Source organism: Argopecten irradians, chromosome 10 (genome assembly GCF_041381155.1).
Source record: "Argopecten irradians isolate NY chromosome 10, Ai_NY, whole genome shotgun sequence".
Taxonomy (NCBI): Eukaryota; Metazoa; Mollusca; class Bivalvia; order Pectinida; family Pectinidae; genus Argopecten; species Argopecten irradians.
The window spans coordinates 40400272-40419319 of NC_091143.1; the positions used below are offsets into that span (position 1 = coordinate 40400272).

General features: G+C 32.4%; 2 protein-coding genes across 10 annotated transcripts in view; one reads left to right on the forward strand and one right to left on the reverse strand.

Moving 5' to 3' along the window:
- The window catches only part of LOC138333898 (dynein intermediate chain 2, ciliary-like), a 28926-nt gene extending 23602 nt beyond the window's left edge, over positions 1-5324 (reverse strand). For 5 of the 9 annotated variants that reach the window (XM_069282546.1, XM_069282547.1, XM_069282548.1 and 2 more), the window contains exon 1: positions 5169-5324. In XM_069282546.1, coding sequence (XP_069138647.1) covers positions 5169-5201 — 33 coding nt within the window. In that variant the 5' untranslated portion in view covers positions 5202-5324. The remainder of the gene's footprint in view (positions 1-5168) is intronic. The other 4 variants (XM_069282543.1, XM_069282551.1, XM_069282550.1 and 1 more) reach the window with 1 other exon arrangement.
- Positions 5325-5354: 30 nt separating this feature from the next.
- Positions 5355-18218, forward strand: LOC138333903 (protein FAM219A-like). The gene is made up of 5 exons (XM_069282555.1): positions 5355-5529; positions 8502-8601; positions 9118-9199; positions 9465-9548; positions 10449-18218. The coding sequence occupies exons 1-5, from the start codon at positions 5458-5460 to the stop codon at positions 10639-10641; spliced, it is 531 nt and encodes a 176-aa protein (XP_069138656.1). The 5' UTR covers positions 5355-5457; the 3' UTR covers positions 10642-18218.
- Positions 18219-19048: the final 830 nt, after the last annotated feature.

Here is a 19048-nt window from a genome sequence, read left to right on the forward strand (position 1 = left end):
GCATGAATTCCCTTCATGCCTGAATCCTTTATTTTGGAAAAAAGATAATTTCGCCCAAAAACCTAGATTGATCCCTGTACACACATTAGGAAATACAGAATACATGCTTTAAAAGGCTAGAAGGTGCAAAGGGATTAACACTTCATTAGCATTTCAGCTAATGAAAACTTGAAAATCTGGGTGCATGCTGAGCTCTGTCAAACAATTCTCAAATTATACCACACCTCAAGTTGAAATTAATTAAAATCAATTCAATTAAAAAATAGCTTCTATATTATTGTCAGAGGAAAACAAGTCTAAAATTGTTAAACGCACACCAGATTTTCAATGTAAAAGAAAATATATAGATCATGCACATAAATATCTATTGTCTAAATTAATATCTTCTTGGCCACATCTTTTGAAAAAAAATGTGAGTTATAAAGATATATTATTAGCTAAGTTTCAAGTTTATGTTTAAAAGCAAACATTTAATGTTACATACCAGAAACTTCAAGCATGTATACAATTTATAACTACAGTTTGTTTTATAGTAAATAAAGAAACAATTTACAATGTATAATATTGCTTTATTTCCATCAAACGCTTCTCTCTCTCTTTTTTTTTCCATAAATATTTCTAATTTTCCTTTTGATTTAGTCAAGAAGTTGATTAACTAAAATGTTGATAACAATGTTGATGGACATTAAAGATTTGAAAGCTCAAAGCTTATGATATAAGAAGAAAATAAATTAATCATATATAATAGCTAGAAGTTATAAGCATGCAAACATGGATATCAAGTGAACTTAAAAGTCAGCTAGATAGATAAACTACAAAATTATTCATGATTTTTGTAACTTTATTTGGAAAAAAACAACACATCAGCATAATGACATCAACTAGCTCTCATAGTTATATATCAACATGAGGTACAATATTACCATGTATTATACTGTGGTTTAGATATTTTCAAATGTAACAGGACTGAATTGTTGGGGACATGCTTAACTAATTATATATAAGGCAACTTATAGATTGTTCCAAGTACTATACTCTTCTCCAAAACTTGAAAAAATACACTTCATTAGTTTATGCAATTATGTGTAGCAGGATTTAATTCAATACAGCTGTTTTAGGATCCCAAAATGATGTGGGTTTTGTACAATTTACTGTCAATTAGTTCCACCTTTTGAGTGATTGTGATGTCATCTTTTAACATGAATTTTGTGATGTCATAATCACTGGAAGGTGGACTAATCAACAGTGAGTGATACATTAAATTACCACCTGGTTTGGGATCCCTCATAATGGGACTAATTCAAATACCAAGTGATACCCAATAACGTTTGTGCGAGGAGATGGAACTTAACTCTTTGATATCTTCCCGCTGAGATGATGTTAGTGTGTGACATCATCATTGATATCATTCCATCACCAATAGAAACAACAGTCCTATACAAATGCCTATGTTATCTATTCGAGTATAATGCTGTACATGAATTAGTGCTATTGGTAGAACATCGAGCTAGTGTTTGGAAGTCTAGTGTTCCGAGTTCCCAGGTTCAAGTCTGGGTCCAGCAGCTACATAGCACTGTTGTAGCGGAAAAGATATCACCTTCTGACTGACGCTAACTACAATGGAAACTTCAACCATGAAGATAAAGACAGAAAGCAGAGGCTTGTCGAACACCTAAATTGTATGTATACTAATGCGGATCAACTAAAAAAAACAAAATGACAGAATTAAACATAAGAGTGAGTAACTACAAACCAGATGTAATCGGAATTACTGAAGTGAAAGCAAAAACTAGATTACAAAGTTACAAGGAATCAGAATACAGCCTAGATGGAAATGAAAATTATTCACTGTTCAGCAAGTACATTGAAACCCCTGCGGGTAGGGGGTTACTGATGTTAATAAATTCCAAGTTCATAGCAAAAGAAGTAATAATGGAAACACAGTTTCGTGAAAATCTGTTTGTAGAAATTAAAACTGGGAAAACTACAAAACTGCTAATAGGATTGATATACAGATCGGAATCGGGAACCATGGACAACAACAAAAAATTACAAGATTTGATTGAAGAAGCCGCTCAGAAAAAACACAACAAACTTTTGATAATGGGAGACTTTAATTATCCAAATATAAACTGGGAAACATGGAATACAAAGAGCGAGAATACAGATTCTCAAGAATACAAGTTCATTCAAAAACTCCAAGACAACTTTCTTTTCCAACATGTCCAAGAACCAACAAGATGGCGAGGTCAAGACAATCCGAATGTCCTAGATCTTATCATAAGCAAAGACGAGCATTCACTATCAGATATTGAATATCAAAGCGCTTTAGGTAAAAGTGATCACTGTTGTACTACTGTTTAAGGTCATTTGTAAAGTAAAGATAGCTCTACAAAGCAAGAAGAAAAAGAGTTATAAAAATGCCAATTATGAAAGGATAAACGAGGAGATAAGTGATACCAACTGGGACGAAATAATTATGAACTCTAACAACATCAACGAGAATTGGAACACTTTCAAAAAGGTGGTCAAAGAAATAGAAGGAAGCCATGTCCCTACAAAAATCATTAAAATAGGTCGGAACAACAAGCATAGTTTCCCAGCAGATACAACAACACTTGAAGCCATAAAAAAGAAGCATTCGTTATCAAGGAAGGCTGCAACTACAAAGGATATGAACGTGAGAAAGGAATACAATAGGGTCAGAAATAAAGTAAGGAAATTAACACGCAGATTGAGGAAAGAATATGAGCACAATATAGCGATAAAGGCAAAGTCGGATCCAAAAGCAATTTGGAATTATATAAAATCTAAATCTACGTCGAAATCAGAGATTGGAGAACTATATGCAAAACCAGCGGACAAAACTTCAACTAAAGTTACATCAAATAAGGGAAAAGCTGAAGTGTTATGTCGGTTTTTTAGCAGTGTATTCATACAGGAATCGGACACGACCCCTCATCTGTACATAAGAGAAGTCGCCGAAGAGATGTCACAAATGAATATAGAACAAGAAGCTGTATCAAAGATCCTAAAAAATCTCAAACCGGATAAATCCCCCGGACTAGACGAACTCCACCCGATGTTCCTGAAAAACACCTCTGGTACAATATCATATCCAATAACGAAGTTATTCAACCAATCAATTTCAACAGGAACTCTCCCGGATGATTGGAAAAGGGCTCGGGTGTGTGCCATTTTCAAAAAAAGGAGATAAGTGTGAACCGGGAAACTATAGGCCTGTAAGTCTCACGTCAGTTGTTTGTAAAACACTAGAAACTCTAATAAGGGATCATATAGTAACATTTATGAGGAAAAACAAGTACTTCTCCAACAAACAATACGGTTTCTTATCAGGTAGATCAACAACATTACAACTTTTAGAAGTTTTGGATAAATGGACAACTGCTTTAGATAAAGGTGACGTAGTCGATTGTATATACATGGATTATCAGAAAGCTTTTGATACAGTTCCGCACAACCGTTTACTGAATAAATTAAACTCATATAATTTCAACCAGCAGATGAAAACTTGGATTTCATCTTTTTTGAAAGGAAGACATCAAATGGTAATAGTGAATGGCAAAAATTCCGAATGGTCAAGTGTAACATCAGGAATTCCACAAGGATCGGTTCTTGGACCCTTATTATTTGTGATATTTGTTAATGATCTTCCAGATATAGTGCAGTCAGACGTATACTTATTTGCGGATGATACTAAAATATTCAAGGCTATCCGTGGCAAAGATGATGCTTTAGATCTGCAAAGTGATTTAGATACAATGTCGAAATGGAGTGAAACGTGGCTTCTAAAAATGCACCCAGATAAATGCAAACACATGAGGATACACAAACAGAGAACAAGAAACCAACGTGAGGAAATTATACAATACCAGCTCAATGGAAAAACACTGCAACATATAGACCAAGAAAAAGATATAGGAGTAGTTGTAGATTCCACGTTAAGCTTCGACACCCATATATCAGAGAAAGTAAAAAAAGCCAATTCCATGTTTGGACTTTTGAGAAGAACTTTTCAGTTTTTAGACATCAAATCATTTATTCCGCTATATAAATGCTTAGTTCGGTCTCATTTGGACTATGCTTGCCCCGTATGGGCGCCTTACCTACAGAAGCATATAGAAATGATAGAAAGTGTCCAAAGAAGAGCGACAAAATGTCTACCAGGAATGTCACATCTAGCATACAGTCAAAGGCTGGAGAAACTGAAATTACCAACATTGGCATATAGAAGAAATACGAGGAGACATGATAGAACTCTTCAAAATTTTAGATGGAATATATGACTCCGAATGTTGTAACATTTTATCTTTATGGAAAGATGCAACGGACCGCGAGAGCAGCAGGGGGCATAGGAGGAAGCTATTCCATACAAGATCAAACTATGAGATTAGGAGAAACTTTTTTTCACTAAGAGCTACTAAGATATGGAACGATCTACCAGAGAATGTAGTGATGGCGCCAAATATAAACTCCTTCAAAAATGCGTTAGACAAACATTGGAAAGAACAAGAACTCTTATACAACTACAAAGCCTTTATACATCATTAATTTATTATTATTACCGGATAAAAATGTATTAACTGTAAACTCTATATTTTGTCTGAGTCTGGTATAGAGGACTTTACATATAAGTCCTGAACCAGAAATAAACTTATCTTATCTTATCTTATCTTATATCACCTTCTGACTGACGCTAACTACACTGCTATATACATGTACATTTTCTCGATCCTTCCCCGTTACAGGTGCATTTAAAACTATTCAGTCATAAAATATGGTATCACAGTCACTTCAATTGTGATGCACCAATATAGGAATGTGGGTTGTCATTAACTTAAGCTTTGATCTCAGTGAAAACACATGTACAATTATAAGTACAAGGGGGAGGGGGTGTTAACATCTAATCTTCTACTCTAGATGCAAACCTCTATACTTATATAAAATTGAAATAGTACAAAACAAATGTATAGTGTACATTATAAAACAACGATATCAAAGGAAAACATATTTCTTTAGACTTTACTGTAGTAACACATTTTTAGCATGGGCGAGCTGACCTGAAACTATGCGGAATACATGTAAAGCTCTTCAAATACCGATTCAACAACGAAAAATCAATCATTTGTATGAAATGCACGATATACCTGCTTCCCTTTTCCCATTGCCTTCGGTGGCATCTTTATTTCTTAGTGTTATCCCAGCAAGTTGGCTGAAACGTTGACTTCTGAATCTTCTGTGAAGTGAAAACACACGGAAACAGCGTTGCAAGTTGTCATTAGAAACGCGCATGTGCAGTGATAAAACGAGACTCTCGTAAATTCTCGCGTTGATTCAGAAAAAAATGGTCGGCAATGGACTTCCGGAACACGACTCGCTGTGAATAATGTTATGATGACCAACTAATGACCACATATTTTTGTCTCTGCTGGTGCCATGGATAGTATGGAAGACAGCGGATTTGATAGCGACCAAAAATCAATGCTCAATGGAAGTTCTGAATCACAGGTACAGGATACGTGCAAGTTCGTTCTTGCATGACAGATGTCAAAACAAAATTGAACTTTCGATCTGGAATTTTAGATTACAGATGTCATGATATTGATAAGACGTTTTCAAAATCAAGTATCGTGTTATTCACTTTTCGTTGTCTTGGTAAAATTTCTCAATATAGTGTGTGTTATCCAGAAACGTAAAGTGTTGTTTGTAAGTCATAATTACGCAAAATGACACAATTCTTAACTATTAATCAGGTCCGGTAGCACCGCTAAATCTGGCTATATAGCTAGATTTGACTATATAGCCAAATCTGACTACACGTATAGTTGACAAGAAATCTCCCCCAGCTGTCTGATTGTTATTCAGTTAACGTTGCATGGGCACCAATGTAGAAGAACAGGGGAAAATACACAATGCCTGTCGAGTGCTCCGACCAAGAGTCCAATCCTGGTCCCCGGAGTGAAAAACTACTGCACAGTGCACATATTGTAGTATACATAAATGAAAAGTATCAGTGTGTGCGTAGGAGGGTTTTGCTTGTCTCCAGTAAAACAATGTATACATAAGGCCACACCAATTTCAAAAATAGTTCTTCGGGAATTTGAAATTAAAAATTGGAGCGAGAGGGTGGAATTTAAAAAAAAAAATTATTTCTCATTTTGGGAGAAATTGGAGCGAGCGGGTTGTATAATGCTACATTTTAATATATGTAGGATTTAACATGTCCAAATTCATTATATTTGAGTGATATTTGTTTGGTTTATGTTCTTGAAATGTTTTGCTAGCTTTCAATAGCAGTAGAAATGAATACTAAAGGTAGTTGATAATCTTCTTGTCAATTTTGTATGATCACATCATAAAACATTTACATTGTCAATATTACCAGTTTTGATATAGCATCTAAATAGTATGGATTTGCAAAAATATTTAGGATGGAAAGGTAATTTATGTTTTATTGCTAAACACCATTAAATAAAGATCATGCAAGTCATAGGAAATTGAAGTTATTTCGGTTAGAAAAAAATAGTAACAAACAATTTAGGCTACATTATCCTAGAAGTCTATGCAAAGACTAAATGATTCTGATATTTTCTCCAATATATGATTCAATAATAATTGATGTTTCTCATATAAGTTTCGTTTTACTGAGACAATATCACAACAATATTAAAATATTATGAAAAAAACACCCTTCACTGGTCTACAATTTTGATATTATGTTTTAATGAAAAATAACACAGATAATTAACACTTCAGAAAAAAATAACACTTCAGAAAAAAAATCCTTTTAATATATCTCCAGAAAGCTTCGAAGGAAGTGGAATTGTTTTTTCGTGCATTCATCACGATATCAAATGCTGATTTTCTACAAAATTCTAGGCCTAAATAAAATAGAATCCTGACGCTTTTTCCCGATCACATGCTGATTTCTGTATATTCAATAAATTTCATACTGAACTCACCATAATCATTTAACATCATATGATGAGAAGCTATTTCGATACAACCTTTAGCTGGTGGTTTTGAAGAATGCATGCATTGCATGTTAATCATGTTTCCAAAATATGACCGTCATGGCGTCAATCACTAACAACGACGGCAAGTCTAGTAAAACATTGCAAGACCAATCTTCAAAACATTCTATTGTCGTGCAAGGGAGGTCCCCTGTTCGTGATTTAAAATTCACAACAGAGATTTTCATCTTTCCTCTTGCTTTACTTCGGCTATAAAGTTACAGTTGTAGAAAACGGCCAACACAAGCATGTTAACATCCCGCGCCATTTTGTTTTTCTTTCGTTTTTTCCGATCTATTCAGGCGTTTGTGAGACCAAAATGCGAGAAAATAATATAAAAAAATGGAATTCAGTCGTCAAAATCCGGAACTTGGAAAACAGGAGCGGGATTTTTTTTTTAGCCCACCATCATCAGATGATGGGCTATTCAGATTGTTTTTTGTCTTGGTCCGTCGTCCGTCAGTCCGTTAACAATTCTTGTTATCGCTATTTCTCAAAAAGTGCTGAAGGGATATGTCTTAAATTTCATATGTATGTTCTCCTATATATAGGGCCCTTGTTGTGCATATTGCGTTTTGGGCTGATCGGTCAACAAGATGGCCGCCAGGCAGCCATCTTGGATTTTGATAGTTAAAGATTGTTATCGCTATTTCATATGTAGGTTCCCCTAGGGCTCTTGTTGTACATAATGCGTTTATTGATCGATTGTTCAACAAGATGGCCACCAGGCAGCCATCTTGGATTTTGATAATTGAAGTTTGTTATCGCTTTTTCTCAGAAAGTATTAAATGGATCATTCTCAAATTTCATAGGTTTCCCTAGGGCCCTAGTTGTGCATATTTCAATTTGGGACCAATCAATCAACAAGATGGCCGCCAAGGAGCCATTGTGGATTTTGATAGTTGAAGTTTGTTACTGCTATTTCTCAGAGAGTGCTGAAGCGATCTGTCTCAAATTTTATATATAGTATTTTTGAAAAAGTTTGCAAAGCAGAGAAAAGATCCCTCTTTCCATTGTCAGACATAGATCATTCTTGGTTGGCGCCAAGATTCCTCTGGGATCTCTTGTTATATATTTTTCTGAAATTTCAATTTTAGGATACTCTTTGGCATCTAGTGATTAAAAATTTAAAACCTGTATATTTTGGAAACCTGGCTATAATGGTCATATATGCTGGTCCTGGTGACATCTGGTTTAAACAAGTAACTGTAGAAATAATTGTAGTTAATTATAGGAAGGTAAACTACTGATCTATTCAATTTTAAACATATTGGTCACTTTAGGTTGTAGCAGTCATGAAAATGTTTTAATTTATTTGAATTAATTATAATTAACTACTGATCTCTTCAATTTAACCATCGGTCACTTTTGGTTGTAACAGTTATGAAAATGTTTTTTTTATTTGATATATTTACAGTCTTCAAATTTAAAGTAAATGAAATATTAAAGTTAGATGTTCTTTTTCAGAGTACCATATCTTCCTCTGCCAAGCCATCTGCCAGTTATTCAGATGCTAAGACACAAATTCAAGCCCACAGAAAGTCATCACAACTTCAAAAGAAATTAGGTAAATAAATGTTCCTCTTTGTAGAAATTGTAAGTTGTAGTTTCACGTACCTTTGATACTTTTATACATCATTGGAATACATGTATGTTAATCAAATAAACACCAGTCAGACCAAAATTAAAATCACTGTGCAGATGATGCACACAACTGGTAATTTATACTGTAAACCTTTTGTTTTTCGCAACAATTTTAATTTCGCGATTGAGGCTTCCTTTGTCCAACTTTGCCTTCAGTTTGAACATTTTTGCAGATATATAATATCGCAATTTATTTTTGTCCATGAATTATATTAATTCATGGAAGTCTCAATGGTGAAATTAAAATTGTAATTGCACAGAAAAATAAAGTGGATTTAACTTAATAACTAGCTAAATATTAGGTACTTCAATAATGAGGATCTCTTGTTTAAATGACAAATCTATTTATCTTTGTATTTAGCATATAATTTCTTTATATTAAGCAAATGTGAACTGATAGAATTACAGTGGATATAATATTATCCATGATTATTGACAGAGCGACACAGAGAAAATGCGAGAAAGGCTAAAGTTATAAACCAACAGCCAAGCAAAAACACATTTATGATGCCAAGAAGCAGGTTAGTATATGTACATACTGTTTGATTGTACAGAACTCTAAATTTGATGATTTCCAGAATTAGTTTTAAATGGCAATATAAAAAAAACTGGTGAAGCTCAAAATTAGTTTCAAGTAGCAGTTTTCTTTTCCTTACAAACCGAGTAATGAACTGGTCTGAGCTGCTGTAATGAAATCAATAAATATCATGAAATCAAACAAATACACAGTATGATGCTATTTAACTCTATTGATTTCACTATTGATGTTTTTGCTTTTCCATTCAGGCTGATTATCCCTCCTAAATCAGACGTCCAGCCCAGACCTCTTGACCAGCAGCCATTGGTGGCTATAATGACAGACGATGAAAGGTAACATTGACTCAACTGTAATTTTATTCCTTGTTAGAGGTCAATTAGCTCATAATTACATTTATCTGTTACATAAATTCTTATCTCTGTCTCAGGTAGAGGTCAAACGCCAGGCTTCTACTAGCTTATAATCTATCACCAAATCAATTAAACTAAATTTTATTTAATGCCCTATTATCAGCCAAGGTCATTTTAGGACATGTCAGATTTAGGTAGTAGAAGAAGAAGGGAGTACCCAGACAAAAAACATCAACCAGTGGTCAGCATCTGGCCCACATATGCCCCCCCCATGGGGATTGAACCCAGAGGTAATATTTCATGACGTTGTAATCACTTGTTCACCACACCCCTTCTTCAGCAAGAAAAGATCTCTCTATATATAGCAATAAGGTGTATGAATATTGTGACTAGTATATATTTACCAGGGATACATACTCCTCCTCCATTTGGGTAAAGAATTCAACTTCCCCAGAATCATTTACTGTCAATGCTGTATATAAAAACAACCCTATTAAACAGAGAATGAATGGTCTTTATAGCCAAGTGGTCTTTATACACAGGTTGAAAATTGTGTTTAATTGAAATTGGCCAGTTTCAAACCCGATAAAAGTGGTCTTATTGAGCAAGTGGTATTTATACAAAGGTGGTTGCTAAGCCAGTTTTACCTGTATCTATAGAAGTACAGTATGACTTTTCAAAACTGGCCCTTGTCTAATCTGGAACTTTTCCCTTCTTAATGTATAGTAATCAAAACCTGAATGATTAAGAAATGTGGCTATTTCGACCATATCCACTGGCCCCGATGACATTCGGTTTAGACGAAGCAAGTTATAGAGAGACTTTAATTCTATAAAACATGTATTTATATTGTTAAGAACCTCCATTGTCTTTGTGTTGCAGTGATGACGATGATTTTGAATCACCAATGTTATCGCGAGGTGCTAACAAAGACATTACCCAACAGTTAATTAAGGATGGCTACAACCTTGACCTTGAACCTGATGATGAAGACCTTGACCTTATACCTCCGCGACCTATGAATGAAAGATGTGTGTGTTGTCAGAATTATACTGGAACTTGTGCCGTGCAATAGTGAAAGTCTAGAAAGTCTGTCCAAATGGCGAAGATATATTTTTGTCGCAAAAAGTACATAGGTATGAAGTTTGGAAAAAGAGAAAGTGCTTATGTAATGGGTATATGCCATGTATCTGTTGATTTTGAAAATGTGCTTTTAAATGAGGGAAAGAAGTTGGTATATTGGAGGGTTTCAGTGTTTGCATACTACAGGTTATTTCCCGTGTGAATAGGTATAGATTATGACGTCACATTCATTTCTCTGAAAAATGTGACACGTATAAAAACATAATGTAACAACTGATACCTATACACCCACAAGGGCAGATAACTGTGTAATATGCAAATACAGAACAACAACATCAAACTGTTAGTTACATGTGATGATGATTATTGCTCACTATAGTTATTTAGGTAAATCTTCTTTATTTAAGCTTGCCCACCTTCTTTGGTTACTTTATGTGTTCCATTTAATAACCCTTCATTTAAAACAAATTATTCATCCCACTTAATTAGCAAAGTTTAACCTGACCCATATGCATGGCAAAATAAAGTAATTTGAAATTGGTAGTTCTAATTTATAACAAAGCTGCTTCACTTAAAAACTAGCTGTTTTCACAAAAATTTTCTTCTCACATTTAGTTGGGACATTACATTGCATTATGTTTTAGACCAGGCCATTTTTGATGAAAATACTTTTCAAAAATTCATTTTATATAATATATATTACATATTCTGTTAAGAATTTATCTGTTTATCTAATTACAAGCACTTTCTATTTTAATGGTTTGTTTTACTCATTATCTGCTATGTTAGTTATGGAAAATCATAAGATCTGCTTTGGAATATTTTTTCATTACTGTTTATTTAAGTGTCAGCAATTTTTTTTCCGGATTTAATGTACAATAAGGTTTGATACACTAACTAAAGATCTGTTTATCATGTCTTCATTTTATTATTACAAAATATACAGTCGGGGTAAATAATAAAAAAGAAAATTATTTGAAAGTAATACAATCTTTTATTGCAATATTAAGGAAATATTCCAACCTTTCAATGACCCCCTATAATACGGTCCAACATTAGCATAGGATTTTGAAGTTATTCATAGATCTACTTGCAAAATTATTATATAAATGTTATCTATGAATCTCGTTAATGTTTAAAATGGCAATATGTGAAGGCATGCTTAATTTAAATGTGTTCAAAATGGGTTTTTAATGGATTCTAAAATTCTATAAACTTTTAAATGGGGACAGTTCTATGAAACAATTAAAAGGTATTGGCTATCTTGGCACCATAGATCTGTTTTGTTTCCATGTTTATACATTTTTTTCACAAGAATAGTGATGGTCATGTTAACATGTATAGATTCACATAAAAATAGGTTTATATGCAATATATAAAACCAGTCATAAACCGATTCATTCACCAGTAATACAGGTACACAAAAGGTGATACAACAAGTCTTTTTGTGAGATTAAATAATACATTTATCAAAATGATTTTAATACTTCTTTTGGAAATATTTCTGGATACACCCTTATCTCTTTTTACTGCTGAAAATTGTTCTGATACTGGAACATCATATAGGTGATAAGCTCTATTTATCTTTTAATAAATAACTCCTCATTTTGAGGGGGGGGAATCACAATTCACCCCTGCAATCGTTAAAAGCTTATATTAATACTTGGCACCGAAGAAGTGGACTTACCTGGTACATCTACATATATAAATATATAAATAAGGTATTGGACCTATTGATATATGGTTAATAAAAATGTATAGATATGTGTATATATGAATATTCACTGTAAAAAAAGAAAGTGAGATAAATAATATTAATATATATATACAAAATATTTATTTGATACTTTTAGAAGGAATGTTATATATAGGTGATAGTAGTGTATTTGGAGAAAGACTATAGTTTGTCTATAATCAAAGTGGGGAGGAGTTGTGTAATGACTCTGGGTGAGGTTGTGGATTTTTGTATGTTTTGTATTTTATGAAAGAATTAAGATTGGACTTATCTTACAAACTTAGAATGAGAGTAACAGGAGTGACACAAGATATATCTTAATGTTAAGATATTATACAATTAATATAGAGTTATCTGCCCTTGAGAACAGGTACAATTCACTTAGTTATCTACCCAATATCAACACCATTTATTTTTTTCAATTAATTTTTTGGACAAACATACCAGATTTAATTATGAAAATCATGCAATATAATAATTTGTAAATTTGTTATTTTTGAAATAGCAGTGAGGGATATTTTTCAATCTATTTATTTTGATCTTGGTATTATATTAATAAACTACTGTTGAGTATCACAATAATTATATTAAACACGCAAATCATGAGGGGAATAAAAATACTTACGGTAATTGTGCAATGTTCAAACATAAAATCATGAATGTATGATCGATAGTTGTTGCAAACTCCATTCACCCCTGAAAGCACATTTGAACTCTTCTAACACAATACTGGAAGAATTCATTATAAATTTAAGGGATGAATGAGTTAAAACAGGTAAAATTTGATAGTCCCAGATGAATTTTACATATGTCTATAATCAGAATGGCAATCTGTTTTTGTTTCTTGCTCAATGTTTACAGCTTACGTGCAATAGATCTGCTTTTCTGTGTTTATATATCAATATCCGTTGATGTTTGTAGATTACCTATATATGTCTTTCATTTTTAATGTGAAGGAGTGTATGTACCTATTTGACAAAAATATTTGTCGTTCTAGGTGGTGACCCTGGGTACAGGTCTTTCACTGTTGATTGCCACTGCCTCTTGTATTGATGGCTGCTATAATGGAATTCTCATAAGATAATTTCTGAGCTAATGGATCCTTCTCATAAGATAATTTCTGAGCTAATGGATCCTTCTCATAAGATAATTTCTGAGCTAATGGATCCTTCTCATAAGATAATTTCTGAACTAATGGATCCTTCCCATAAGATAATTTCTCATATTCTGGAGCCTTTTCATATTAAGAAAGATCTGTTTAAGCTAATACATTATAGTTCATTGACCCTAAACAATCTGCCATGTAATATTATTAATGTATTTTTAATTATATATATCTTTTCCTTGAAATGGAGCCAGTTGAAAGTGCAGAGTATGTCTTGTAGCAAATCTTAATGCTTAATACAAACAGAATTCATTATCAAATTGAATATTTAGTGACACTCACATTTTGAAACAATGTTGGTTTGACAAGGAAGGTATGTTTGTTGACAAACAATAACAAGCTGTGGTGATTGTATGGTGTCTACATGTGTGATATATATGTTCGTATTATGTTTATGAAATCCTTATGTAGACCAATCATATCCTATATCTTACAGTATTTTACATAAATGGAAAAATACTGTCATTAACTAGTATAAGTTTTTTATTAAGTTTCCTTTAAAATAAGGTATATTTCAGGAGATATTCTCATTTTTGTATCATAGCTCTACATCCTCATCAAGGGGAGATAATTTATACTGCCCTTTGATTTACGGTAACATGCCAAACCAAAGTGTTATTGTTGGGCCCTCTCAATTTATGATAATTTTTGAAACTAAAAGTTAAAATGCTTCAAACATAAAAAAGAAATACAGACAACAGTGTTGGTAATATTATATATTTAAGTCTAAAAAGCAAGTCTAGAAAAGTAGACTTTAAAAGTGTTCATTATATATATAGTATTCTAGAAATGTCAGTTTACACTTATATTTTAAGAGGTGTGTGTTTAATCTTGCTGATAATACTCATTATATTAGTGTAGACTTTTGAACCTTTCATATGTTAATTTTTTATGAAGCTAGTAGTTTAGAGAAAAAATAAAAAAAATTAAGACATTTTAATAGTTCTTTCAGTCTTCCGCATCAAGAGTTTTATTAATATGATTGTAGATTACTTTGCATAATTTTCAAGACACAACTACTGCTTTCACAGAAACTATATTTAGGGCCTATAATTATGGAATTTGGAGTAGAATTTTGTGGGAAAAACCCTGTGACACCTGATAAAGATAAAAATTACAGATATTTTGTGATCATTTAATTATGTACGATCTATTTTACTTCGGAATGATCTTCTTCTGGTGGAAATGTGTCTTAAGTGTTGTCATTTTTACCTGATTCCAGAAATTCATTCCATATACATTACATTGCATTTAAAGACCGAGAGAAGGAGATAGGAATGTTTTTCTAGATTCTCAGTCATAAAGCTTATTTCGAAAATATCACTGAACATGTAGTTTTCTTAAGGCAGTACATTATTCATACACACATGAGGGAGTATGCATGCATTTAAAATGATTGATTACAACCATGTATTAATATATAGTTTAACAAGGTGGTAGCCATTAATTACAGTAACTGTTTAAGTTTAACGTTTGGAACTTACAAAGTGTACTTAATTCATTGAAATATTTCTCTCTTTTTGTTATATACATCATCAAAATATTTACAATTAAACCATTTGCAGACTTAATAGCAGTTGATCTGGATTGTGATATATATTTAGGATGAAGGAAAGCAATCCAATTTTTTAAAACTTCATCATTGTGAAGATGATCACTGCATTTTCAAAGCGAATCTTAGCAAAGAAGCTATCGAGAGCAGTTCTGCAGAACTTGATATGAAATGTTCTGTTTTATTATTATTATTATCATGATTAGTTCGATATCTACGCAACTTAGATATTAATACATATTTACTGGTAGATTGTTTCATAAATCAAAAGATAGAGTGCTTGATATATTTAATCGGAATAATGTCATGGTATTGGATAAAGTGTACTTTAAGTAGAATTGATATACTATAAACAATTGAAGTTCAACTCCTATTGTATAGAGCAGGGGTTATTTTAAGTCAAATTTACATTATACTGTAAAGGACTGTGGCTATCTTACTGGTACAGATATGAAATCATAGTATGAGAAGCTATTTTTTTATGATTTTCGTTTTGTCTTTTCACTAATCATTTATACATTGTATATTCTTCTTTTCCATAATTGAAAAATACTGAATATGCAATTTGACAGTTAAATTACTGTAGTAACATGGAGTCCAAACACCATAGGAAAATACTTTTACCGCAGATTTATCGTCATCATATACTTTCATTGCAGTTGGCCAACAATTTTCCAAGTTGAAAATGAAAGTAATGCTGTCTCTGAAATATTTCAGACTATAAATGCAAAAAAAAGAAATAATAATAAAAAGGAGCATTTTTAAAATCTGTTTTGATCACCGTTTAGATAAAAACTTAATGTGTTTGTTACATGTACATTATAACATGTCATGTAGCAATATATATATATATTAAGCTGGTATTATACATGTAGAACTTTGTTTTTTGTCTCCTTAGTTCCCTTAGTTTTACATTCCTGTTTTGTTTATAATGTATTTTTGGGTTTTTTGTAGTTATTTGTTCCATAGATTTAAAAAACTTTTGTTTAATTGATTCACAATTAAGGTATATGTGTTACTGTTTATAACTTGTGTTGTTCTTACTGCAGATGGCATTGTCCATTGTTAGTTTCTATTAATTAACATGACGATATTAATTAAGTTTCACTTACGTATTATTTTACATACTAGGTTTCTGATAGTAGTTTGACACAATTGGTGATTTGGTAATTAGTTTTCACAAAGGTAAATATTTTAATATGTTTAACATGCTGTATATGTACTTGTTTTGTTTATGTAGGTCTATATATAAACTATGTCTGTGACCACCTTGGCTTTTACATTTGATACCTATATGTTCTTTAGCCACATATTTTTTGTGCTTCCCTTTAACCCTTATCTGTTCACATTTTGAAGTATCAAGAGTTACTTCCCCTTGTTGAAACGAAGGGACTTGATAGATTAGAATATTAGAATGAGTGATAAAACCAGCAAACAAACAATCATACAATCAAACCAGAGGCCACATATTCATCAACATTTCTTTAAGTTAAGGGAAACTCATTAAATTAATTCAAAATTCTCTATACCGAAAGCAGCAGAAGTTCTTGATAAAAAATATGAGGATTTTCTGTAACTTCTGTTAGTTAGGATTTCTAATATAGAGATTTTCCATAATTATTGAGTTCAGAAAATTTGATTAATATGGGGTTATGAACATATATCTGGGTACAATACTTTGTAGAGTGAATGTAAATGACTTTGACAGCCAAGTTGTACTATTTGTAGGATTTTACCTAAAAATGTTATGTGTATGTAAAAACTTATAAAGTAATCATTGCTAAAGGATTTCCAAAAACTTTTTTCTTTTGACATTTGTACCCCTGAAACACATTTGAACTCTTCTAAGTCTAGAGTAGAATGGTTCATTGTGTAATAACAGGTGTGTTTAAATTATATTGACATTAATGTAAGGAGATTAAGGTAACCTATTCACCCCTGAAGACATATTTGAATACTTCTAGTTCAAAGGCTGGAACAGTTCATTGTGAATTTTCAGTGGTGAATCAGTGAAAATCAATTGTAAGAAGAAATACATCGGTAGGAACGCAGGTGACTATATTGTTAAATATGCTCCACCGCCGACAGAGCATAAATGATATTCATCATTTGAACAATAATTGGTGTTTAATCGTGTATACATATGTCTAATTAACACTATTTTTCATATTTTTAACATGAAGTAAAATTAGAAGCTCAAACTTTTCAATGGTGGTATTGGTGTAAAATAAATAACTTTTGGAACTGAAGAAAAACACTAAATCGTCTACTCCTGTTTTTGATGGTGAAAAAATACCATTTGTCAGTGGTGGAGAATCTTTAATTTATTTAGTATTTGAATAAATGGGTCATTTTCATGTGAAAAATGTATTGTTAATATGTTATTAATTCATGATATTTTTTGCCTTAAATATACTTTATGTGGGATGGAATCGTAAGATTGATTATCGTATTTGATCCAATAAGAGCCAAGGGCATTAAAAATTGCAAAAATGAAAAGGTGTTTAATTAGACAAATTATTGCAAACCTATACAGTTTTGTGTAGTTGTGGTCTTTGTTTATGCATAGGCAATTGAAATGGAGGCCTTAAAAGGAAAAGAGGTGCTTTTAGGGACATGGACACTTATTGGGTGCAATGAATTTAAAAGGTGTGAAAACATTTTCTTAACCTGAGTTGTAAAGACGGGTATTTATTTGTTCACCCCTGAAATTTCATAATGGACTGGTCTATTCCTTAATTGTGTCCTAGGGGTGAGTAAGTAATTAATATGCGACATATGCACTTTCAATTTGGGTATTGTATTCCATTCTAAATTGTGGGTGATCATCACCATGAAAATGTCAAGCCATCAGACCTTATTCTGTCTTTAACACAAACATTGAAAGTGGCGCGGGTTTCAGACAAAATGATTGGTAAAATATATTCAGGTCTTGGATATTTTCCTGTACATTATATTTGGTGTATATTGTTGGTCACATTCCAGAATGCCAAGCATTCTCCCCTCTCTGCCATGTCTGATCTGTGATTTCTATCATGCAATGTTGCCCTAATTTGATTTGCAGATGTAACAGTGATATTATTATTATTTGCCACAATAAAGGTAATACAAACTGACGTCTAATGTTCTTTGTCATTCCAGTGATATTCCTTCGTTTGCACGAACGTCATGTAATTATGAGAAATTCAATATATAAGTATTATTTTCGCATGTAAGATATTATCCTGATTTTGCAGGACATTGCTATGGTTACGAAAAAAGCATCCATATAATGTTTCGAAATAGATGAAATATATGTACCTTTAAAGCCAGATAGAAAAAAATGAAAACCTCTAAAAAAAATGATATTTGGTCAATGTCACACAAATTTTGACCAATGAATATAAAACCCATTTTTAAACCTATAGTTATAGATGACCTCTGAACACACATGCTCTAAGAGGCCATTGTGCACAACTACTTTAGACTTGCAAGGCTAATTTCACAACTTACATGTGCAAAGAGGTGCAGACATCTTATACTACTGTCGGCATGTAAGCTGTTTGAATGAAGGACTAAAAGTTTATTCAAATATACGCACTTAACATTCATGTATTCAACGCTTCGGAGACGAGACGGCTAAAGTCTTCAAATGACTTCCTTTCATTTACAACTAGGTCAAATACTTTTCATCATTTGATAAATTTGTAAAAATAAATTGTCTTGACCATTAAGTAAGACACCAATATAATTGGGTCAGTTGCACGCTGTTATGAAGGCTACCAAATTTGTTATAGAGAATAACCTTGACCTTCATTCAAGACCATTAAATTCAAAGTTATGGAATTACTCAAATTACCGCTTAAAGAACAAGAGGTCCACATACATGACATTCCATCTGAGCTGTGTTTGAATTGACTGAAATAGACTTACAATTTTTGGATTTTCGTGACTTGCATTTTATTTAA

Bases quoted from the DNA above. Each gene is read 5' to 3' on its own strand.
- LOC138333903 (XM_069282555.1), top strand. From the start codon at position 5,458: ATGGATAGTATGGAAGACAGCGGATTTGATAGCGACCAAAAATCAATG. The intron at 8,602-9,117 runs GTAAATAAATGT...GATTATTGACAG, and splicing joins ACAACTTCAAAAGAAATTAG to AGCGACACAGAGAAAATGCG. The intron at 9,200-9,464 runs GTTAGTATATGT...TTTTCCATTCAG, and splicing joins TTTATGATGCCAAGAAGCAG to GCTGATTATCCCTCCTAAAT.